Source organism: Dendrobates tinctorius, unplaced genomic scaffold (assembly GCF_039654945.1).
Source record: "Dendrobates tinctorius isolate UK_male_01 unplaced genomic scaffold, ASM3965494v1 ptg000056l, whole genome shotgun sequence".
NCBI classification, from domain to species: Eukaryota; Metazoa; Chordata; class Amphibia; order Anura; family Dendrobatidae; genus Dendrobates; species Dendrobates tinctorius.
In genome coordinates, this window is record NW_027361724.1 from 21394516 (window position 1) to 21420223 (window position 25708).

Below are 25708 nucleotides of genomic sequence, written 5' to 3' on the forward strand. Positions count from 1 at the left end.
TTTTGTGGAAAAAATATGATTCTTTAATTGTACGGCTGTACGTTATAAACTTCTATGAAGCCCCTGTGGGTTCAAGGTTCTCACCACATATCTAGATAAGTTTCTTGGGGGGTCTAGTTTCCAAAATGGGGTCACTTGTAGGGGGTTTCCACTGTTTAGGTACATCAGGGGCTCTCCAAACGTGACATGGCATCCGATCAGAATTCCAGCCAATTTTGCATTGAAAAAGTCAAACTGCGCTCCTTCCCTTCTGAACTCTGCCATGCGCCGAAACAGTGGTTCCCCCCACATATCGGGTATCAGCGTACTCAGGACAAATTGCACAATAACGTTTCCAGTCCAATTTCTCCTTTTATCCTTGGTAAAATAAAAAAAATTGAACCTGAATTATTTTTTTTGTGAAAAAATTAAATGTTCATTTTTTTTTTAAATATTCAAAAAATTCCTGTGAAGCACCTGAAGGGTTAATAAACTTCTTGAATGTGGTTTTGAGCACCTTGAGGGGTGCATTTTTTAGAATGGTGTCACTTTTGGGTATTTTCTATCATATAGACCCCTCAAAGTGGCTTCAAATGTGATGTGGTCCGTAAAAATAAAATGGTGTTGCAAAAATGAGAAATCGCTGGTCAACTTTTAACCCTTATAACTTCCTAACAAAAAAAAATTTTGGTTCCAAATTTGTGCTGATGTAAAGTAAACGTGGAAATGTTACTTAAGTTTTTTGTGTGCTGTATCTCTGTGATTTAAGGGCATAAAAATTCAAAGTTGAAATTTTACCACTAACATGAAGTACAATATGTCACGAGAAAACAGTGTCAGAATCACCGGGATCCATGGAAGCGTTCCAGAGTTATTACCTCATAAAGGGACAGTGGTCAGAATTGTAAAAATTGGACCGGTCATGAACGTGCAAACCACCCTTGGGGGTGAAGGGGTTAAAGAAGTCCCCCTCCTCCCATCAATATGGTTATCGTCTTAATATATTGCAGTCATCAAATGATATAGCACTGTGTACTTAAAATTGCTCATTTTGCCTTTCTACCCAGTTAATTCTTCTGTTTCCTATTAGGTCTATGACATCTCGTGATTAAAAACAGAATAACTGAATCCATCTAAGCTCTATGTAGAAATAGGAGGTCAATTTTCACTCTGAGACATAAGTCACTGCAAAAATCTATGGCAGGACACGGAGAGAGCAGCTTGATCAGGAGTTGAAAAGGGGGATGATTTTAGCAGGGACAAGAGACTTCCTGTTTTAGCAAAGAGCAGAGAAAAGAAGAATTACCTGGGTAGAAAGGCAGAATGAGCAATTGTAAGAATACATTGCTATATAATATGGTGACTGCAATATATTAAGAGGATAAAAACAATGATGGGAGCACTTCTTTAAGTAGTTTAGTGCGGTCATCTTTTTTACTGCATCTCTAGAAGCGTAAGTTGGGAATATTTTTTACTGAAGTGCAATGGAATTAAAAGCAACCGGTCACCAGAAATAACGCTATTAACCTGCAGATATGTGGTTAATCTACAGGTAAATAGCGTTATTATGTGGTGTGGTGCCTGCACACAGGCGAATGCAGCGGGGAGAAAATTTACTTTATTCTCCCCGGCAACATTCGGTTTACAGTCATGGATTCGGGGGGCGCTGCTGGTTCAGTCGCCACTCTGAGAATACAAAGGGGCCGCTGTAACCGCGCCTCCGGCCTACATATCTGCAAGTTAATAGCGTTATTTCTGTTGACAGGTTCCCGTTAAATGTTCTCAGTCATTCATTGTTTGGGAACACCTACGCCAGCCATGGATAGGTCATGATATCTGTAGGCCATGTTTACACTCTGTGCTTCACGGCAGGGCCAATCATTTATATACACCTTCTCACCTGCTCGTTTTCCATCTATCTCCACCCTTCTCTGGCCCTATGAAGCCAGAGCTGTCAATCAAAGAAGAGGGAGGTGGAGATGGAGGGAAAGCAAGCAGGTGTGAAGGTGTATGTAAATGATTGGCTCCACCGTGAACCACCGAGTGGCGGTACTTAGTTTGAACAGTCAGTCATTCTGTGCTCAGAGTCCCTTAAAATGTCTCTTGTTTTCCACAAAGCAGTCTTTGGGGCTGTGACCTGCTGCTCTTTATCTCAACCAGATATTGCCTTGAAATATTTACTGTAAATCGACTACCAGAGCATATCAAAATCCTTCATGACCAAGATGGAAACCTTCAGCTTGGTATATTTTTCATTGAATAGTATCATTTTCCTTACATAGTCCAAGTTTATTTTTTTATATAGTGTTGTTGCTCAATTAGACTTGGACTATCTAATATATAAAGCTCAATTGTATGTATGTCCGTCCAGGATTGGCATCCGCACCGTCGCAGCTACAGCCACAAAATTTGGCACAGTCACACGTCTGGACCCCGAGAGTGTCCTAGGCTATGTTGTGAGGTGAAATTTTAACCCCGCGCTTTCCAATTCACCAAAAAATTTTGCTCCTATCTACATAATGGGGAAAAAGTGTGTATCAAGCCCCGCCCCTCATTATGATGTCATAATGGTTGCCATGGCGACACTGATGTCATCATAGGTTGCAAGCCCCGCCGCTCATTATGATGTCCTAATGGTTGACTATGGGATGGAGGATGTGTGATGGGTATATGGGCACTGGACTATGGGATGGAGGATATGTATGATGGGTATATGGGCACAGGACTATGGGATGGAGGATATGTATGATGGGTATATGGGCACGGGACTATGGGATGGAGGATATGTATGATGGGTATATGGGCACAGGACTATGGGATGGAGGATGTGTGATGGGTATATGGGCACTGGACTATGGCATGGAGGATATGTATGACGGGTCTATGGGCACGGAACTATGGGATGGCGGATATGTATGATGGGTATATGGGCACGGGACTATGGGATGGAGGATATGTATGATGGGTATAGGTATATGGGCATGGGACTATGGGATGGAGGATGTATGATGGGTATATGGGCATGGGATTATGGGATGGAGGATGTGTGATGGGTATATGGGCACGGGACCATGGGATGGAGGATATGTGATGGGTATATAGGCACTCGACTATGGGATGGAGGATATGTATGATGGGTATACGGGCACGGGCCTATGGGATCGTGGATATGTATGATGGGTACATGGGCACGGGACTATGGGATGGAGGATAATTATAATTTGCTATAACTAACCACAGTTAGTTACAATGCCCGGGCAGCGTCGGGCTCTTCAGCTACTAAAATATATATATATATATATATATATATATATATATATATATATATATATACTTTATGGTATATTGGTTTCTGAGTTTTGACAGCTGAAACCCTGTGGTATCGGCCCTAGATCGCTTTGGAGCCAAATAACCCCTTTAATGTAAATTGTGATGACAGCAGTATCTATGTGATTAAAGGACCCTCTTTGCCAAGATCGACCCCCGTAATCATAGTCGCGGGTGCCGATCGCTCCATGGTACCCTGAGGTGTCATCTGATGACCCCAGGGGTATGGTGACCTGTGAGATCCAGATATAAGTAGGGTCTTACAGGCTCTGTCTGTGGCTCACTGTAAATGTCTGCAGTGCATGAGTCCAACAATCATAGTAAAAATTAAACATGTCCCACGTTGGGACTTAATGGAAAAGTGAAGAAAAGTTAAATGTACAAAAAGAAAAGTCACACAAAAATCTTGAAAAGCCATTTCGCCACTAAAAACGCAGCCTTTGTGGTAAAGCAAAGATAAGCAAAAAAAAATATAGACTTTGGTATCGCCGTGTCCAAAATAACCTGATCGATAAAATGGTCATATTATTTATTTCTTATGGCAAACACCATAAAAAAAATAAACACATGGAAAATGTCGCTTTTTCATCATTCTGACACACAAAAAAATGAATGAAAAGCAATCAAAAGTCAAATGTAAAAAAAAAATGGTATAAATGAAAACGTCAATCCGTCTCGCAGAAACAAGCCTTAGTTTGGCTAATTTCGGGAAAAAATAGTTAACATCTCTCAGAATATGACTATGCAAAAATAAAATATTGTTCTTAGCCTGTAAAAGCAACAAAGCATAAAAAACTATATAAATCTAGTATCGCTGTAATCATCGTATCAACCCGAAAAATAAAGCTGCCTTATCATTTTTACTGCATTGTGAAGGGCGCAAAAAAAGTTGAAGGCAAGAACTGAATTGCTGGCTTTTGTTCATTCTGTCTCTGCAAAATCTGAATAAAAAGCATTATATGCCCCACAATGGTATAAAAAAAATCTGCATCTTGTGCCATAAAATAAAAAAAAAAAGTTGCAGCTCTCAGAATATGGTCATAAAAAAAAAAACATTTTTAGTGTGTGATAGCAGAAAAACATGGAAAAATATATAAATCTGGTAACGCTGTAATCGCACTGACCCTAACAATAAAGCAGCCTTATCACTTATACCACACGGTGAACAGCGAAAAATAAAAATAACTTCCTGTACTGAGTGGCTCACATTTATCTTGTGCTCTTCACTGAGCGCTTAAATCATGTTTTTTGTGTAAATCCCCGAAGCAGTGATTCAGACAAAACTGAGACAGATCCTCACTTATGAGGCACCTGGAATCACTTTGGACTCCGTCTGGTCACACAGAGTGACTGCACACTTATCAGTTTTCACTGGACAACCCCTTTAAGCAGTGACATTTCCAATATAGGGCCATGTATGGGCATTTTCTGTTGATAATGGAACCCACAATCTGTTCAAAAGGAAACGGCGCTCTAAAAGCTAAGTATCACTCAGTGTGTTCAAACAGTAGTGTACAACCACATATGGGTTCATGCCATGCTCGGTAAAAATTGCATAACAAACTGTGGGGTCCACTTTCTCCTATTACGCCTCATGGAAATTATAAATTTGGTGCGAAAGCAGTATTAAGTGGAAATTTTTTTTTTGTTGTTTTCACATTTAAATGTTCGTTTTATGAATCAGCACTTGTAGGTTAAAAATGCTCAATACACATCTAGATGAATTCCGTGATGGGTCTAGTTTCCAAATATGGGGTCACTTGTAGGGGGTGTTTTTGCATTTTATTTTTTTTATATAACTCAGTGGTTCTGCTAATGAGACATGTCTGCAATCTATTGCAGCCAAATTTACATTCCAAATACCAAATGTCACTTCTTCCTTTGAGTCCTGCCATGTATCCAAACAGAACTTTTTGACTAAATGTGGTGTATCGCCAAGCTCAGAAGAAAGTGGGTAACAAACTTTGCGTTTACTTTTTCGTGTTGCTTCTTGAAAAACTGAAAAATTTGGGGATAAAGCAACATTATCATGAAAATAAAATTAAAATTTTCAGTATGACTACCTAATGTTAACAAGTACTGTATAGTGCATGTGAGCTTAAAATGCTCACTGTACCCCTGGATAAAATCCTTAAGGGGTGTAGTTTCCAAAATAGTCACTTGTGGAGGTTTTCTGATGTTTGGGCGCCTTAAGAACCGTCTAAATGCGACATTGCGCTCACAATCTATTTCAAACATGCGTTCCAAAATTCATATGGTGCTTGCTCCCTCCCTTCTCAGCCCTGCCATTTGTCCAAATGGAGGATTCTGACCACGTGGGGTATCGGCGTGCTCAGAAGATGGGTAACAAATTGTGGGGTTTATTTTCTTGTCGTATTCCTTATAAAAGTGACAGGTTTTGTACATTTCTTGAAAAAATGAGAAATTGCTACTAAACTTTTAACTCTTCTAACACCCTAGCAAAATAAAGTGACATTTGAAAAAATGATGCCAATTTAAAGTAGGCATGTGGGAAATGTTATTTATTAATTATTTTGTACAGTACGACTAACTGGTTTAAGAATAGAAAGATTAAAAGTTTGAAAATTGCAAATTTTTAAAAATTTTCACCAAAATTTCGATATTTTCACAAATAAATGTAAAACATATGTACCAAAATTTTCCACTAACATAAACTACAATAGGTTACGAAAAAATGTTCTCAGAATCACTGGGAGCCATTGAAGCATTCCAGAGATATTATCACATAAAGTGACCCTGGCCAAATTTAAAAAAAAATTGGCCTGATCAGGAAGGCTTGCTACAAAAATTGTATCTTTTGGTCAATACACAAACAAAAGAATACATCAGCTACTGTAAGCGCTAAGATGGATGCAAGCATGGTATATATGTAATTTGCATGGCATTACAGCTATATAGAATATACTTATAAAAGGAAGGTACTTGGCATACAATTCATGAGAGCCTACCAGCCCCGCGGCAAGGCATACTTTTCTTCGATAAATATTAGGTTTAGTGTTGCATCAAGCCTCTCTCTAAATTTAAAGGGCACGTATGACCCAGCACTAGCTAAATACAGGCTTGCGCTGATGGGAGGAGCTCTGCCAAATATGAAGGCAGTCAACACCTCCAACAGTGAATACAAAAGCCCAAATAAAGCAAGTGTGAACAGGTGCCAAGCTACTATGGCTGCATAATATACAATTAAAAGAAAACATCATCCTCTGCAAGCGCAAACATGGAATATATGAAACTAGGACTGCTTTACTATTGCTATTACTTATGCTTTGGATAATGTTTTATGACATGTTTGCTGCAAGAATTGGTGGATATTATTATTTTTTTTATTATGCTTTGCTTATATAGTGCCATCATATTCCGCAGCACGGTACAGACATAATCATCATTCACAAGTATGTCTTGGAATGTGGGAGGAAACCGGAGAACCCGGAGGAATCCTTGAATCATAAAATGCTAGATTTGGAAGGGACCTCCAGGGTCATCATGTCCAACCCCCTGCCCAATGCAGGATTCACTAAACCATCTCAGACAGATGTCTCTCCAGCCTCTGTCCAACCAAGCAAACATGGGGAGAAAATACAAACTCCATGCAGATGTTATCCATGGTGGAACCCAGGACCCTGGCGCTGTAATGAAACAGTGCTGCTAACCACTGAGCCACCATGCTACCCAATATGTATAGATGATTTGATTGGCTGTAATAGGATTAGAAAGGAGGTCTGCACACTACTGTACTAGCTTGACAAATGACCCAGATCTATACCAGAGGTCGAAATGTTGCTGCTGCTTCCGTATTTATGATGCCATAATAATGCAAGCTGATCATTATTGGATGCTTAATCCACCTTTTTTCCCCACATATCCCTGATGGGTCCATTTGTCCGCCATTGGGTGAATAGGGTCTTTGGATACGTTTTATGTATGCGCTAGAAACGTTCTGGTAAAGATCTACTGCTGAGTGTGAAAGCAGCCTAAAGAGCAATATTCCTGCAATCTGCCCTTTACATTTCTAAGGCTTTCTAGGGCTTTTTTGTCGTAGTGGGTAGAATACCATATATGGTTTAAGTGGGATGCCCGTGCAATATGTAGTATCTTGTCAGCTGAGATAAGTCGCCACAGCTTCCACTTGAGCTCCAGCTAAAGGAACGTATAATAAGTTATGTGTGTCCTTGAGCACAGGCCAGTGACGGCAGTGATCATTTGGAGGGTTCATTTCCCTGCACTGAATTTATGGGAATGTTATTTTACACTTGCTCATCACTAACACTGAACTGCATGAAGCAGCGGCCCACCGGAGAGAGGGGTATATTTTTGGAGAGGGTGTAACGTGTTCTTACAATGGCAGTAAAACAGGATGGAGGGTGTGAGATGATATCCATAAAAAACTGATGCGGCACAGCCTGGATGGACCACGTCTCCCCATTCCTTCCCCTCCCCATCCGCATCTTTTATATATCTGTCAGCTTTTTCCTATTTCTTTCTATTCGCTTCTCATTGTTTTATGAGCAAGCTGTTCCATTCTTCTGTGTCTGTTGTGCGTTAGACACATTCAGTATCCCCTTTTTCTTTCCCTGAAGAATCAGGCTATATTCTGGATCCGTTTTATCTGTTCTGTAAGATCTTTTTAAGAATAAAACCACAATATGCAAGTTAGCCGTATTGTGCTACGGACCAGTAGAGCGATACAAGCGGATAAGGACAATATAACAAAGACATCTTAATTTGTTCAAGTTTTAGTTTATTATATGCATGTAATGTATGGTAGAGAACATTTTGGCACCAGAAGGTGTCCATACATACTGAGATCTCATCAGCACTGGCGGATAGTGAGGCACCATTCAGTACTCACGTTTCCATTTGAGAGGTAAAAAGGGACAATCAGAAGATTTTACTACTTGTCAGAAAATATGGTCATCAGAACTTCTGATTATGGCCCCAGACAAAATCCTATACTTGTTCTGATTGTCATTTCATTCTGAAAAATTACACAATTTATAGCCATCTTAAAGGAATTGTTTAATGAACACAACCCCGTCTTTTTAAATAAAAGTCTACCCAATGATTAGCTAATTTTCGCAGGTCTGACTTTAGGAACTTCACCCTGTGATCAGCTTTTTCGGCAGGGAAAATGTGATGTTGCTTTTCCACATTGATGGCTCTCTGTGCTGACTTATGGAGAACGGTTCCAAGCAGTGAACCCTCCTTCTGACATATACAGTATAGGCACAGTTTTTGGGCTTACATTGTAAACTGAAGACCCAAAGCTGATGTAAACAGAGCTTGCAGACCCTTATGGTCATTTAGCCAACAGCTCCTGACTTTCTTATATACTGGAACACTTGGCTTGGCTGAGCGTTCCTGTGTTCTCAATCAGAGAGTCACGGCCAGACTCTTTTGGACTTAGCTTTTGACCAGGGATAAAAGGATCAGTTGTTGAAATTCAGCAGACTGAATCCTTGTCTGTCCCACAATCCTGTGCTCTTGTTCACATTAGACTGTCAGCTGCTCACAATAATATTGGCAGGTTCAGCCGATTTTAGTCTAAATGTGTGTGGACCTTCAGGCTGTTTTCACATTTGTGTTGGATTCACGGTTGGAGGCTTTCATCCTACACTTACATTTGCATGCAAAAAGAAGTGCTGTTTAATAAAGTTAAATTACTATGTTGACTTTTGTATCCTGGTTGCTTTGTGATGGATACCATGAAGTAGCTGTGAGTAGAGTTGAGCGACTTTGGTCGGATCGGGTTTCACGAAACAAAATTTGTTTCAGATGAAACTGCTCTGACTAGGGCAAAAAAAGTCGGAGTTTCGTCAGAAACCCAACCCCAATGCAAGTCAATGGGGAATAAAAGTCTCCATTGAGTGGATGAATATCATTGCATTGGGGTCGGGTTTCAGACGAAACTCCGACTTTTTTTTGCCCTAGTCGGACCAGTTTCATCTGAAACAAATTTTGTTTCATGAAACCCGATCCGACCAAAGTCGCTCAACTCTAGCTGTGAGCAGAGCCTAGTATTGTGAAGAATTTAACATACTATCTGCCCTTTTGATGAACACAACTCATGTTACCGTTATCTGAAGAACCCGGTCAGTCTTGGTGAAGACTCCAATATAGGGTTGAATGTACTATAAATCCGGAAAAGCTCTGAGCAGTTGCCACAACTCTCTGGAAATCTTTTACCATTTTCAGGTTTTCCAAGCAATTACCGTAGCGGTAATTGTAAAAAATGAAAAAAAGATCATGCCAGCTCACCAAAAAGTAATGGTCCAGTGTTCATGGAAACCACAATCCAACCTCTCATTTGGCAGACAAGGAAAAACATGGTGGGAATATTCCGGCTTCTGGTAAAAAAAAAAAAATATATTTTTTTTCTTTATTCCACATTAAAATATTTAAAATTACATCCAAAGCAGACATGTTTTAAACATAAGCCAACATTCTTTGTTAAAGCTGACAAAGAACGTTGGAGTACATTCAAAATGTGTCGCTTTGCACATGTCTGCTTTGGATGTAACTTTTTAAATGATCATGTAGAATAAAGAAAATACTTTTTTACCCGGAGCTGGAATATTCCCCAGATGTTTTTTCCTTTCCAAGAAGCTCCATGAGGAACTGGCTGATGGACCTGTTTGCCAACGATATATTTCCTTGACTAATCTACTGACCAAACAGTGCACTGTAGTGTTGTGCCTAGTGTTTTCAGGACTTGTCCCGGTGAGAGGACTCCTAATCGTTACGGTACGGTCTAGCCTACGACTCCCAGCATAAACTTATCTATCTTTTACTCTTTCTTCATGAGTCATGGGTTCAGTTTTTCTTTCTTTTTATCATAATTTTGGGAAAAGCTACCATAATTAAAACATCCCGAGAAATACATCTCCACTTTTTTTTTTTTTTTTTACAAAAATGGCTACTGCAACAAAACTGAAAAACAAAATGCAAATTAGTAAAACAATTGCACTCATTAAATTGATGTAACTTAAATAATGCTCTTCTGTGTATCTATAACACTATATGCCGTGAGGGTCAATCTCTGTGTCCCATAGTAATTGCTTTATCATTCAGTATTCTCTGTGTTTTTATTACAGATACTGGCCTGGGTGACTCCGTGTGTTCCAGTCCTAGCATTTCTAGTACCACCAGTCCCAAACTGGATCCACCTCCTTCACCACACGCAAATCGAAAGAAACACCGCCGGAAGAAGAGTACTAGTAATTTCAAGGCTGATGGCCTCTCCAGCACAGCAGAAGGTGAGATGGCTGCTCATTGCTCAGCATTTTGTCTGTAAAATGTGTTGACTTTCACAATTTTGATAATTTACTAGAGGATTAATGTGGGAATGATATGGCAGGCTGCATGTGAGCATTCCAATTCTCACTCCAGTGATACGGACATCCTTACTACTCTGTATAGTCGTTGGTTCCAAAACATTTCCATTTACTCATTGATTTGTTCATTTTGTATCCATGTACGACTGCCCTCAAACTAAAAAATATACATGTCCGAATGTGTACAGCATAGCCCAGTACTGATCTTCTGTAGCCCCAAGTGATTGCTTAGATGTCTCTGACAGCAGATTCCCCGCTCATTGGCTTGTTCCAAGGGTGCATGTCTTACGATAGGGAGTCTTTAGTGAAGACTTTTGGCCATATGGGTGTTTGGACAATACCTAAATAGATATCTAGTGTATGACCTATGAAAATTTAATATGTTCACATTCAATTTGCTGTCAACACGCACATTTCTCAAAGCAAAGAAGCCTTCTTATGGAATTTGGACATTTTACAGAAGCTGCAAATCGATTAAAATAAAACCTCCTACTATAAGTTATAATCCTTATGCAACCAGTGTCTATCCCTTCTCCAAATAAAGCTGGAGTCACACATAGCAATCTCGCTAGCGAGATCGCTGCTGAGTCACAACTTTTGTGACACAACAGCAATCTCACCAGCGAGATCGCTGTGTGTGACAGCGATCAGCGACCGGCCCCCCTGCCGGTATCGCTGATCGCTGCAAGAAACCTCTGGACATTTTTCTCGTCGCTGATCTCCCGCTGGCCAGCACGCATCGCTGCGTGTGACAGGCGGGAGACCAGCGATCAGCTGTAAAATAATAAAAAATATTGTTATTCTCACCTTCCGACGTCCCTCGCAGCATTCCCGCCTCTCTCCACGCTCCCGGTCCCAGTAATCCTTTGCAAGAATGACCGTGAGACTTCGCGATCCCGCGAGAACGGACGTCATCACGGTCATTCTCGCAAAGGATTACTGGGACCGGTGCGTGGAGAGAGGCGGTAATGCTGCGCGGGACGTCGGAAGGTGAGAATAACAATATTTTTTATTTTAATTCTATCTTTGACATGAACACAGCGATGCCGCGCGCGCGCGGCGTCGCTGTGCTAATCGCTGGTGAAGCTGTCTGTTTGACAGCTCACCAGCGATCACATAGCGATTCACCAGCGATCCTGACACGTTGATATCGTTGTCGGGATCGCTGGTAAGTCGCTATGTGTGACTCCAGCTTTAGTCACTGTATTTCCCTTGTCAGTAGTCACAGCAGTTTGCCCCTTTCTATCCAGTAGTTTTGGCAGTGTTTTAAGAAATGATCACAGCAGGGTCCTTAACCCTTCACAGCAGAGTTGTAGGGAGCATTTACACTGGCCAATTATTGGGAACGAGCATTCCTAGAAACCTCATCGGCTAGTGTAAATGCACCCCTAGTCTCTTCCATCCAGTAGACACGAGTCCCACTTTCTTCAGTAATTACAGCAGAGCCTCATTATCCTTCATAGCAATTATTACACTGTCTTACTTTTCCTAGTAGTCATTGCAGGGCCACCCTTAATCCCCCAATAGTCACAGCAAAGCCTAAGTGTTATTTCCAGTAGTAACAGCACAGATTCCGCACTTTTCACCGGTGGTCAGAGTAAGCCTACCCAGCGTAGTATACACACAGATCACCATCTGAAAGTAAGTTTTCCTTTCTGATTATCGGTGATCACCTCGGATGGGATAGGTAGGATCAGATGCTGTTGCAGCCAGCCCCTACCCATGTATTTGTCAGCTAATGGAAGATCTCTGCCACCAAATAGTTTTGTTTTGGGGGGTTTTCCGGACCTGTCCGAAAGCAACTTTGTCCTTACAAGCAGACTTCAGTGAATGTGAAGGTCTGTCTGAACCTGGTAATAAATGATTTGATCAATTCTTAATACTTTTGAATGCGGCTGATAATATGAACCAGTTTTAAATAAATTGACTTAGGCGTTGGGTGACACAGTGTAAAGTCCACATGCTCGGGATACACAGTTATTAAAGAGATTGAAAAACGTTTAACTTACTACTCAGATGTTTCATTAAATTCTAATTAGTGTTGTTCTGCAACTGATAGCCATTCTTGAGAGCAAGTTTATCCCACTGTTTGCCACCAGTGCCCTTATTGTACTCCATGCTACTTACATGGTCTGACTTGGGATTGTGTTCCCACCGGTTGGCTTTCTCTATTCTCCATTTATGCAACCATTTATAATTGCAAATCAAGCAATAAAGGGTTACTCCCATGCCTAGGTTATGCCATCACTTTGATAGTTGGAGGTGGTTTGACCAATCTTGGAAATAAAGGAGCCACATTACTAATTTAGCGATATTTATTTACTGCACAACAGGGAAGAAATCTGCAATTCTGCCCCATTCATGTGAGGCATGTGCCTGAAAAGCTGAGCGTGCCACAATGCAGGGATTGCTTGTAAGGAATAGTACTGCTAAGTCAGTACTGTGGCCAGAAATCAAGGGGCCCAGTAGTAAGAGTCCATATTGCATCCCCACACAGTATGATGGTCTCACAGCTCCCACAGTATGAGACTTACACAGCACCCACACAATATGATGCCCCCTCAGAGTATGATGATCCCACAGCTCCCCACATAGTATAATGATCCCACAGCCCCCTCACAGTATGATGCTCTCATAGCCCCCACAAAGTATGATGCCTCTTCACGGTATAATGGTCCCACATCCCCCCAAACACTATGATGGTCACACTGCCTTCTCACCGAATGATGGTTCCACAGCCCCTCCACACAGTATGATGCCCCGTCACAGTTTGATGGTCCCAGAGCTTCCCACATAGTATGATCCCACAGCCCCTCACAGTATGATGCCCTTATAGTCCCCATGCATTATGATGCCTCCTCACAGTATATTGGTCCCACAGCCCCCACACAGTATGATGGTCCCACAGCTCCCCACATAGTATAATGATCCCACAGCCCCCTCACAGTATGATACTCTCATAGTCCCATGCAGTATGATGGTCCCACAGCTCCCCACATAGTATAATGAGCTCACAGTATGATGGTCCCACAGCTCCCCACATAGTATAATGATCCCACAGCCCCCTCACAGTATGATGCTCTCATAGCCCCATGCAGTTTGATGCACCTTCACAGTATGATGGTCCCAGTATGATGCTCTCATAGCCCCATGCAGTTTGATGCACCTTCACAGTATGATGGTCCCACAGCTCCCCACTTAGTATAATGATCCCACAGCCCCCTCACAGTATGATGTCCCACAGCTCCCCATATAGTATAATGATCCCACAGCCCCCTCACAGTATGATGGTCCCACAGCTCCCCACATAGTATAATGATCCCACAGCCCCCTCACAGTATGATGCTCTCATAGCCCCATGCTGTATGATACACCTTCACAGTATGATGGTCCCACATCTCCCCACTTAGCATAATGATCCCACAGCCCCCTCACAGTATGATGGTCCCACAGCTCCCCACATCTCATAATGATCCCACAGCCCTCTCACAATATGATGCTCTCATAGCCCCCATGTAGTATGCCTACTCATAGTATAATAGTCCCACAGCCCCCCACACACAGTATGATGGTCCCAATGCCTTCTCATAGAATGATGGTTGCACAGCCCCCCACACACAGTATGATGGTCCCAATGCCTTCTCACAGAATGATGGTTGCACAGCCCCCCACACAGTATGATGCCCCCACTGCCCCTTTACAGCATTATGCTTTTGATTAAATAATTACAGTGCCTACAAGTAGTATTCAACCCCCTGCAGATTTAGCAGGTTTGATAAGATGCAAATAAGTTAGAGCCTTCAAACTTCAAACAAGAGCAGGATTTATTAACAGATGCATAAATCTTAAAAAAACAAAAAATTATGTGGCTCAGTTAAATTTTAATACATTTTAAACATAAAAGTGTGGGTCAATTATTATTCAACCCCTAGGTTTAATATTTTGTGGAATAGCTCTTGTTTGCAATTACAGCTAATAATCGTCTTTTATAAGACCTGATTAGGCCGGCACAGGTCTCTGGAGATATCTTGGCCCACTCCTCCATGCAGATCTTCTCCAAGTTATCTAGGTTCTTTGGGTGTCTCATGTGCACTTTAATCTTGAGCTCCTTCCACAAGTTTTCAATTGGGTTAAGGTCCGGAGACTGACTAGGCCACTGCAACACCTTGATTTTTTCCCTCTCGAACCAGGCCTTGGTTTTCTTGGCTGTGTGCTTTGGGTCGTTGTCTTGTTGGAAGATGAAATGACGACCCATCTTAAGATTCTTGATGGAGGAGCGGAGGTTCTTGGTCAAAATCTCCAGGTAGGCCGTGCTATCCATCTTCCCATGGATGCGGACCAGATGGCCAGGCCCCTTGGCTGAGAAACAGCCCCACAGCATGATGCTGCCACCACCTTGCTTGACTGTAGGGATGGTATTCTTGGGGTCGTATGCAGTGCCATCCAGTCTCCAAACGTCACATGTGTGGTTGGCACCAAAGATCTCGATCTTGGTCTCATCAGACCAGAGAACCTTGAACCAGTCTGTCTGAGTCCTCCAAGTGATCATGAGCAAACTGTAGACGAGCCTTGACATGACGCTTTGAAAGTAAAGGTACCTTACGGGCTCGTCTGGAACGGAGACCATTGCGGTGGAGTACGTTACTTATGGTATTGACTGAAACCAATGTCCCCACTGCCATGAGATCTTCCCGGAGCTCCTTCCTTGTTGTCCTTGGGTTAGCCTTGACTCTTCGGACAAGCCTGGCCTCGGCACGGGAGGAAACTTTCAAAGGCTGTCCAGGCCGTGGAAGGCTAACAGTAGTTCCATAAGCCTTCCACTTCCGGATGATGCTCCCAACAGTGGAGACAGGTAGGCCCAACTTCTTGGAAAGGGTTTTGTACCCCTTGCCAGCCTTGTGACCCTCCACGATCTTGTCTCTGATGGCCTTGGAATGCTCCTTTGTCTTTCCCATGTTGACCATGTATGAGTGCTGTTCACAAGTTTGGGGAGGGTCTTAAATAGTCAGAAAAGGCTGGAAAAAGAGATAATTAATCCAAACATGTGAAGCTCATTGTTCTTTGTGCCTGAAATACTTCCTAATACTTTAGGGGAACCAAACAGAATTCTGGTGGTTTGAGGGGTTGAATAATAAATGACCCTCTGAATAAACTTTTCACAATTTAAAAAAAAATTAAACAAAGAAATAACATTATTTTTTGCTGCAGTGCATTTCACACTTCCAGGCTGATCTACAGTCCAAATGTCACAATGCCAAGTTAATTCCAAATGTGTAAACCTGCTAAATCTGCAGGGGGTTGAATACTACTTGTAGGCACTGTATATAGCTGTATCATATTCTGTAGTTGTTTAATTCCCCATCAGTATGTCTTTGGAGTGTTTGAAGAAATCTGAGAACCTGGAGGAAACCCACGCCAAGACAGGGAGACCATACAAACTCCTTGCAGATGTCCTTGGTGGGATTTGAACCCCGGATCCCAGCGCTGCAGTATGATTTTCCCATAGCCAACCACACAATATGATGGTGTCACACCTCCCATTCAGAATGATGCCCCCACACTACACTCAAAAAGTAATAATTTGACTAAATAAAAAAAATAAAATAAAAAACTTCTTGCCTGGCTGTCTCCCATTCCCCTGTCTCGTTTTGCTGTGGTCTGTGTGTTGTAAGGACTGAGGCTCCATGCAGCAGATACTGTTGAAATTGAAATGCCTTGCAGAAGGGAGACCGTGGTGCCGCTCCACAACTGGCTTCACATGTCCCATAGGGGCCTGTTAATCAGCCGCTATGGGCTGGGGCATCTTCTTTCTAAGGACATGGCATCACTTATTAAGATGGAAATAGTCATTTCATAGACCCGTTCTCTCCGGCCACTCCACAGGTAGGCATACAGAGATAGATACATAGTTTCCATCCAGAATAATCCTGTAAATCTTGTTTGGCCCACATATATTCTGGGCCAGTGCCATCTGCAGAGGATCCAGTGCTTCAGTGATCACAGCTATGTATTAATCTTAAAGCCCTCTAATTAACCCTTTGAAATGTGATCTGTTCTGTCTGTGGCCATAGGATGTGCAGAGTCCCATGTCCTTGGCTTTTTGCACCTGGTCATCCTGTGTGGTCACTGCGCACCTGTACACGACCATCCAGGATATTCCTTAATTATGGAGTAAGAAGATAACAGAAATACTAGTGTGACACTCACTGATTCCTCTATGTGTTCTGAGGTGCCACGGTGAACTGCACCATGGCAGAGAATGTAATTGCATTACAAGGATGTAATTCAAGGATGTCAATTGCATTTTTAAAGGGCCAAGATGGTTTTAGTAGCATAAATGAAACGGATGAACCAATAACCGCAGCATCTGTGTGAAAGCAGCCATTTCCTTAAAATGTGCACTTTATCAAACCCTTTAAACACAGTTGTTCTCCTCTTGTGTATCCATATCATACACAAAGAGGTTTTACATCTATTGTATACCAAGCAGCATGTCTACCTATATTATACATGGAGCGGAGTGTCTGTCTATTATACATAGCACATTGTGTGTCTTTTGTGTGTGTATTTTTTTTTTTTTAAAGATCAACTGGGGTGTTTTTGTATTATACTGGGAATGCGATGTGTTTCAGTGTTACACAAAGAACAGTGTGAATATTCTTAAGATTTGTTGGACCCAAGACAAGAATCTCTTGTCATGTTCTCCTGTCCTCCTCTCCTGGACTATATGTTTTGGTGTCTTTTATGGCACCAATTGTTTGCAGTTTTAAAACACGATCCATGAGTGTAAAAGTGACCATTTACTATCCAGGTCTGGTACCGGTTGCATAGTATTCATCTCTGTTTCTGCTTTCTAATCTTCCAGCGTCTGTACCTTTCTTCACAAGCCGTTCGATTTTTTTTTTTTATATACATCCTTCATTTTCAACCCTTATGTCATTTTCTCCTCTGTACTTGAGTGCATTTTCTACATACCTCTGGCACCTAGGATATTATTTCCATTTCTGTATTTAAATTTCCTTTTCTTCATTTGCGTACATAAGGGTTTTTTTTTTTACCCCTTTCCCTTCTTGTTGCCGCTGTCAGTAGTGAGAGTGGCATGTAGATCAATCAGCCCATTAGCACCCCTACAGCGCAATCTCAGGGTCCCTAAAAATGGCCTCTGTCTCCACTATCCCTTAGCTCTAATCCTACGGGAGGTGGGACCCAATAAACAACGGTCAGTCAAACACTGACAGCTTAGATGGTGCCTTTAGGAGCTAGGCTGTACAGTGTATTATCAATGCGACCAATGGATCATATATGTCCAAGGGTAACTTGTCATTTTATAAAAGTTTTTATATATGCTAGACGCTGCAGGGAGTTTCTGATCTGGTGGGATACAGGTCCTGGGACAGCCACACAATGGTGAAAAAAACGCTCTCAAGTCCGCAGCTCCTGAAGGAGTTGCATGCACAGGACATTGCATAGGTTCACTAGTACGGTAAGTCTATCGGTGTGTGCATTCACTCTCAGAGCTGTATACATCCCAGAGACCTACTATTGAACCCCTATACTGCTCTATGTTCACAGCTCATGCAAGAGATGCAGACTTCAGAGTGATTTCTGACCAGTTGTTGGACATCACAGGACCCAGAGCACTATCCGTCAAAAACATTAATATTTATTTTGTAATTTTATCCGCTGTCCTCCTCTTGCCCTCCATTATCCGCTGTCCTCCTCTCACCCTGCATTATCCGCTGTCCTCCTCTCGCCCTCCATTATCCGCTGTCCTCCTCTTGCCCTCCATCATCCGCTGTCCTCTTCTCGCCCTCCATTATCTGCTTTCCTCTTGTCATGATCCCAGTGCAGGTTTTTGAGCTGCACGTCAGGGGTTAATGTCTGGAGCTCAGTGCAGGTTTTGACCTGCACACCTGTGGTTAATAATTGTGGCCTCCTTTTGGTTCTGGAAGAGCTTCTTAAACTCCTGGGAAGCTCCAATCCCTGTCAGTTATACTTTTGTCTTTGGCCGAGTGTGGTGACCTCCGTGTGCCTGTGCCTGTTCGTTGTTATAGCTTGTTTATATGGTTCTGACCGGGTTCTGTTCTCCGTTGTGAGTTTGCCTGTTGATTCTGTACTGCGCTACCCTCTCTGTGTATGACTCGTTGCCTGTTATCTGACTACTCTCTGCTCGCCCCTCTTGTACCTTGCAGCTATCTCTGTGTATGACTCATTGGCTACGTCCTGACTATCCTCCCTGTCTATGCCCCTTGGTAACTTTGTCTCGCAGTTACCCTGCTAGGAGTTCTCTTGCAGCTCCTTGCTCTCTGGAGTTTAGGCCACGCCCCCAGCAGTCACGTGCTTCAGGTCCTGCTGTTCTGAAGTACGCACCTATTCGGCTGCTGCCCGCTCCACAGGTATCTTTGAACACAGTTCGCTTTACTCAGGACACTCGCACTGGCTCAGTGAGCAAGCTCAGTGCAGTGTTCCTGACACCTCTTCTCGCCCTCCATTATCCTCTGTTCTCTTCTCACCCTCCATTATCCTCTGTCCTCCTCTCGCCCTCCATTATCCGCTGTCCTCCTCTCGCCCTCCATTATCCGTTGTCCTCCTCTCGCCCTCCATTATCCGCTGTCCTCCCCTCGCCCTCCATTATCCGCTGTCCTCCTCTCGCCCTCCATTATCCGCTGTCCTCCTCTCGCCCTCCATTATCCGCTGTCCTCCTCTCGCCCTCCATTATCCGCTGTCCTCTTCTCTCCCTCCATTATCGGCTGTCCTCTTCTCTCCCTCCATTATCGGCTGTCCTCTTCTCTCCCTCCATTATCGGCTGTCCTCTTCTCTCCCTCCATTATCGGCTGTCCTCTTCTCTCCCTCCATTATCGGCTGTCCTCTTCTCTCCCTCCATTATCGGCTGTCCTCTTCTCTCCCTCCATTATCGGCTGTCCTCCACTCACACTCCATTATCCACTGTCCTCCTCTCATTCTCCATTATCCGCTGTCCTCTTCTCTCCCTCCATTATCCTCTGTCGTCTTCCGCCTTCCATTATCCGCTATCCTCTTCTCTCCCTCCATTATCCGCTATCCTCTTCTCTCCCTCCATTATCCGCTGTCCTCCTCTTGCCCTCCATTATCCGCTGTCCTCCTCTCACCCTGCATTATCCGCTGTCCTCCTCTCGCCCTCTATCATCCGCTGTACTCTTCTCGCCCTCCATTATCTGCTGTCCTCTTCTCGCCCTCCATTATCTGCTTTCCTCTTGTCATGATCCCAGTGCAGGTTTTTGAGCTGCACGTCAGGGGTTAATGTCTGGAGCTCAGTGCAGGTTTTGACCTGCACACCTGGGGGTTAATGATTGTGGCCTCTCTTTGGTTCTGGGAGAGCTTCTTAAACCCCTGGGAAGCTCCAATCCCTGTCAGTTATACTTTTGCCTTTGGCCGAGTGTGGTGACCTGGTGTGCCTGTGCCTGTTCGTTGTTATAGCTTGTTTATATGGTTATGACCCGGTTCTGTTCCCCGTTGTGAGTTTGCCTGTTGATTCTGTACTGCGCTACCCTCTCTGTGTATGACTCGTTGCCTGTGTATGACTACTCTCTGCTCGCCCCTCTTGTACTTTGCAGCTATCTCTGTGTATGACTCATTGGCTACATCCTGACTATCCTCCCTGTCTATGCCCCTTGGTAACTTTGTCTCGCAGTTACCCTGCTAGGAGTTCTCTTGCAGCTCCTTGCGCTCTGGAGTTTAGGCCACGCCCCCCAGCAGTCACATGCTTCAGGTCCTGCTGTTCTGAAGTACGCACCTATTCGGCTGCTGCCCGCTCCACAGGTATCTTTGAACACAGTTCGCTTTACTCAGAGCACGCGCACTGGCTCAGTGAGCAAGCTCAGTGCAGTGTTCCTGACACCTCTTCTCGCCCTCCATTATCCTCTGTTCTCTTCTCGCCCTCCATTATCCCCTGTCCTCCTCTCGCCCTCCATTATCCCCTGTCCTCTCGCCCTCCATTATCCGCTGTCCTCCTCTCGCCCTCCATTATCCGCTGTCCTCCTCTAGCCCTCCATTATCTGCTGTCCTCCTCTCGCCCTCCATTATCTGCTGTCCTCTTCTCTCCCTCCATTATCGGCTGTCCTCTTCTCTCCCTCCATTATCGGCTGTCCTCTTCTCTCCCTCCATTATCGGCTGTCCTCCACTCACCCTCCATTATCCTCTGTCCTCTTCTCTCCCTCCATTATCCTCTGTCGTCTTCCGCCTTCCATTATCCGCTATCCTCTTCTCTCCCTCCATTATCCTCTGTCCTCCTCTCGACCTCCATTGTTATTATTATAGCGCCATTTATTCCATGGTGCTTTACATGTGAGGAGGGGTATACATAATACATACAAGTATAGTAATCTTAAACAATACAAGTCACGACTGGGACAGGGTGGGAGAGGACCCTGCCCGCGAGGGCTCACAATCTACAAGGGATGGGTGAGGATACAGTAGGCAAGGGTAGAGCTGGTCGTGCAGCAGTTTGGTGGATCGGTGGTTACTGCAGATTGTAGACTTGTCGGAAGAGCTAGGTCTTCAGGTTCTTTTTGAAGGTTTCCATGGTAGGCGAGAGTCTGATATGTTGTGGTAGAGAGTTCCAGAGTAGGGGGGATGCGCGGGAGAAATCTTGTATTCGACTTTGGGAAGAGGAGATAAGGCCGGTTTCACATTAGCGCATTTTCAGCGCGCGCACGGCCGGGGGTAGCTCCGCCCCCGAGCCGGCTCTCTGCACGGCGTGCCCGCCCCTTGCTTGTAGCGCCGCCTACTAGCGGACAGCGGCGCCTGTGATCGGCGCACCCTATCTTTAGCATAGGGTGCGCAGATCGTGCGCAGGCCGTGCGCTAGTTGCGCTTTGACCTGCGCTGCGCACTTTTGACGGTGCGCCGTGCGCGCCAAAATCCGAAAAGTTTGATTTTGGCGCGCACGGCGCACCGTCAAAAGTGCGCAGCGCAGGTCAAAGCGCAACTAGCGCACGGCCTGCGCACGATCTGCGCACCCTATGCTAAAGATAGGGTGCGCCGATCGCAGGCGCCGCTGTCCGCTAGTAGGCGGCGCTACAAGCAAGGGGCGGGCACGCCGGGCAGAGAGCCGGCTCGGGGGCGGAGCTACCCCCGGCCGTGCGCGCGCTGAAAAAGCGCTAATGTGAAACCGGCCTAAGAGGGGAGTACAGAAGGAGATCTTGTGAGGATTGGAGGTTTCATGCAGGTAAGTACCGGGACAAGAGGTCACAGATGTATGGAGGACTCAGGTTGTGGATAGCTTTGTATGTCATGGTTAGGGTTTGAACTGGAGTCTTTGGGTAATGGGGAGCCAGTGCAGGGATTGACAGAGGGGAGAGGCCGGGGAATAGCAGGGGGACAGGTGAATTATTTGGGCAGCAGAGTTTAGAATAGACTGGAGGGGTGGGAGAGTGTTAGAGGGGAGGCCACAGAGCAGGAGGTTGCAGTAGTCAAGGCGGGAGATGAGGGCATGGACTAGGGTTTTTGCAGATTCTTGGTTGAGGAATGTACGGATCCGTGAAATATTTTTGAGTTGAGGTTGGCAGGAAGTGGAAAGGGCTTGGATATGTGGTTTGAAAGAGAGATCAGTGTCAAGGATAACCCCGAGGCAGTGAGCTTGTGGGACTGGAGAGAGTTGGCAGCCGTTTACTTTAATGGATAGGTCCATTGGGGGGGGTCACGTGAGATGGGGAAAGATGATTAATTCTGTTTTGTCCATATTAAGTTTTAAAAATCTAGCTGAGAAGGATGAAATAGCAGACAGACATTGAGGGATTCTGTTTAGTAGGGAGGTGATATCTGGTCCGCTGTCCTCTTCTCACCCTCCATTATCCGCTGTCCTCTTCTCGCCCTCCTTTATCCGCTGTCCTCCACTCACCCTCCATTATGTGCAGTCCTTCTCTCACCCTCCACCTCTATTATCTTCTCCTGTCCTCAAATTATTCACTTTGTTCATCAATAGAGAAATGATAAACAAATAAATATAGTCACCTCCTGATGATTTCGCTTGGCTCCACCTTTAGTAGCGCATTGGCCTTTTCAGGCGTCTTCCTGCTGAATGATGAATGACGTACGCAGTGGGTGCAATGACCTAATCGCACCACCTGCATCATCGTGCCAGTGTGGGAGCTGGGGTGGCTTCCTGCAGCACTGCGCCAATGTTACAATTGTATCAGCACTGATAGAACTGATGCCGCCATCCTTGGCTCTCTGCCTTGCCACGCCGCATACAAGATTCTAATGGATGTGGGCCCCTGGAAGCCCTGAGCCCCGGTCGCTAGCCCAGATTACTGCTATCACAAACCTTACTTTGTTTTAACCTGAACTTAACGTGTTTTTCATCTCTCTCCATCTTGTCATACTTATTTTCAGCTACCTCTTCCTTCTCCTGTCTCTTTATCTCACATAAAAATTTATCAGGATTGCATACTGAATTTGTTGGGGTTTTTTGTTGTCTGCTTCTGACATATATCATTTTGTTACGTGACGATTTATGTATCAATTTCCAAAAAAAAAGACATTTGTCATTTTTTTTTTATAAGGGGCTCCAGTGATTTGCAGCACTTTTGTGCCCTTTTATTATGTAGAGTATAAGATGCGCCACCTTATAAGATGGACCCGTAGCTCAGTGTATATATAACAGTGCGTGTGTATGTGTATATATACTGTATGTGTATATATACTGTATGTGTATGTGTGTGTGTATATATATATATATATATATATATGTATGTTTGTGCAGGAGTATCCTTGTTACTAGGCACATATTTGTGAAGACTTTTGCTTCTGCGCTGGATGGCTTACCGGTTTGTTTGGTATACAGGGGACTAAATTTGTTTCATTTTAATTTTTTGCATACATTTATTGTAGTAAATTGAGTACATCTACCCTGTGTGTACATTTATACAGTTTTGCTCAGTATGTAAATCAGTACTATCCATAGCTTGCATACACAAAAGACAGTTGTCAGTCTGCAGGGTTGCTTGGTGCTTCTCTCCCCGTACCTGCAGTGCTCTCCTCACTTTTCAGGTGGGTGTGCATCTTTTTTTTTTTTCTTGTAAAAAAAAAAAAATGTGTTAATTGGCGTTTGATAGAGCATATGTGTCCATCACCTTGTGTGCTTGTCCTCCACTCTGTGACCTGGAAGCAGGAGAGTTGTGTATGACTTTGCATTGGGAGCCATGAGAAGCGCGCCTGTGCCGCCACATGGATATCTTTCCTCGTGCGTAGAGGGAGACGGCAGTGATCCATAACTTTTGTGTTCATATGTAAGGTTGCTTAGATTTAACCAGTCTTTTATAGCAGGAATCCTTCTGATACTCCTTTCAAATTCCTAAGGCCCCCTCTGTCTTTCTGTCCTTCTCTCCTTTCTTTTTCCCCATTTATTTTCTTTTTCTCCGTTTTCTCCTTCCCTTTTGCTCTCTGGATGCAGCTAAACGCAAAGCATGGAAACTAAACCGTGTTGGCAGCCTGCGAAATGTTTACAGCGGCAACGCCAACACAGAAGGTAACACGTTCCCCACACTGAGGCCCCCCTCTGACCCTGCTCTCTGCATGTGCTCCCCTACTTTATTTGCATGTTTTCCCCATTGATCACACTGCTTCTTCTTCTGTTGGTGCTTTATGTCGTTGTTCTTCAGCTCCTCTCATCTCATGATGTGCCGCATCATACCTTGTGCCAAACAGTATGCTGAGTGATAGAGAGTGACCATACGTAGCGAGCCGCCACCTGTTCATACACGTGTACTTGTGACCTCCTTGTAATCTTTGTCGTAAAATTGTACATCTGGCTTGAAAATGCATTAAAGTGAAATCATGATTCCGGGCAGTGCGTTCATCAGTGGTGGTGGTCCAGTGTGTGTAAGAGAAACGTGCATAGGGCTTCTCCATGCCTTAATGTACGTTTGGCCATTCTGTCAGTGCATGTCATCACTGAGCATTTTCTGTGTTTTTAGTTTGCTCATATGAGCCCTTAGAGGGAACAGTCATGTTGTACATGGCAGTCCGAACTGTGGACAGCATGGTGTAGAGATGGTTGAGCAAAATTATATATAGGTCTGTATCAATAGCTTCAGTATAACTTGCATGTTATTCATTGAAACCCCTGGTGTTTGTATGCATAGGAGTCCGGTGGGCGGTCCTACTAGTGATTGACGGTCATCTCTGCATGTACAGTCATACTGGGAAGGCTGAATAGGACCGCCCACTGGACTCCTACATATACAAACAGGGATTTCAATGACTAAAATGCAAGTTGTAGTGAAACCTTTCCCACATAAATATATATCAATCTGCTCCGCTCCTCCTGCTCTATAACATTTACAGCATTATAGGTTTCCTTTAAGTCCTCATGATCTATCCAGTACATATATTATATCTGTGTAATCAGGTTTCATATTTCAGGTTGAGAATGGCGTATAACGAAATATCTGCTTTTTGCTCATAGCCTGGATCTTTTTCTGTTTTGAGCTGGTCTTCTGCGCTGTTAGCCAGCGCCTGAGTATAAGCTCCTATGTATAGGTTACTTGGTGAGGTCCAAACACCCTATGAGCTGGATTAGCTTATCTTTTTTCTGTCTATGGTTATGGAAAGTCACAAATTAAAGTTTGAAGGGGTTCCACTTGTATGCTGCAAACAACCTATCCTTAAGATAGGTTGTCAGTATCAGATCTGGAGTACTCCTACACTCCCACACTCCCACATCGGTCAGCTATTGTCACCCCCATCAGCAGCTGGATGTATACAGTGTATGGAGCAGAACCCGACATCTCCATACATTGGCGATCTGCAGTACATAGCGGTGGCCACTAGGCCGTGTATGGAGCTGTAATGTACCACACCGCACACTGTGTACATGCGGCCACTGATGGGGCTGGGAGTGGCGGATGAGTGGAGGTGCCGGCTGTTGGAACCCCATCTATTTGATAATGATGACCTATCTGATTTTAAGAGTAGGTCATCAATATCATAGCAGTGGAAAAATCTTTTAATAAATCCTCCGTACGTGGCTTATTAAAAAACAAATAGGGTGTTCCTGACACCAAGACATCG

At 43.9% G+C, this 25708-nt stretch overlaps 1 protein-coding gene across 8 annotated transcripts in view; it reads left to right on the top strand.

Annotated features, from left to right (window-relative positions):
- The window catches only part of AGAP1 (ArfGAP with GTPase domain, ankyrin repeat and PH domain 1), a 502402-nt gene that overhangs the window by 427552 nt on the left and 49142 nt on the right, over positions 1-25708 (top strand). For 5 of the 8 annotated variants that reach the window (XM_073577586.1, XM_073577587.1, XM_073577588.1 and 2 more), the window contains 2 exons: positions 10419-10580; positions 24090-24164. In XM_073577586.1, the coding sequence (XP_073433687.1) occupies positions 10419-10580; positions 24090-24164 (237 nt within the window). The remainder of the gene's footprint in view (positions 1-10418; positions 10581-24089; positions 24165-25708) is intronic. The other 3 variants (XM_073577589.1, XM_073577584.1, XM_073577585.1) reach the window with 1 other exon arrangement.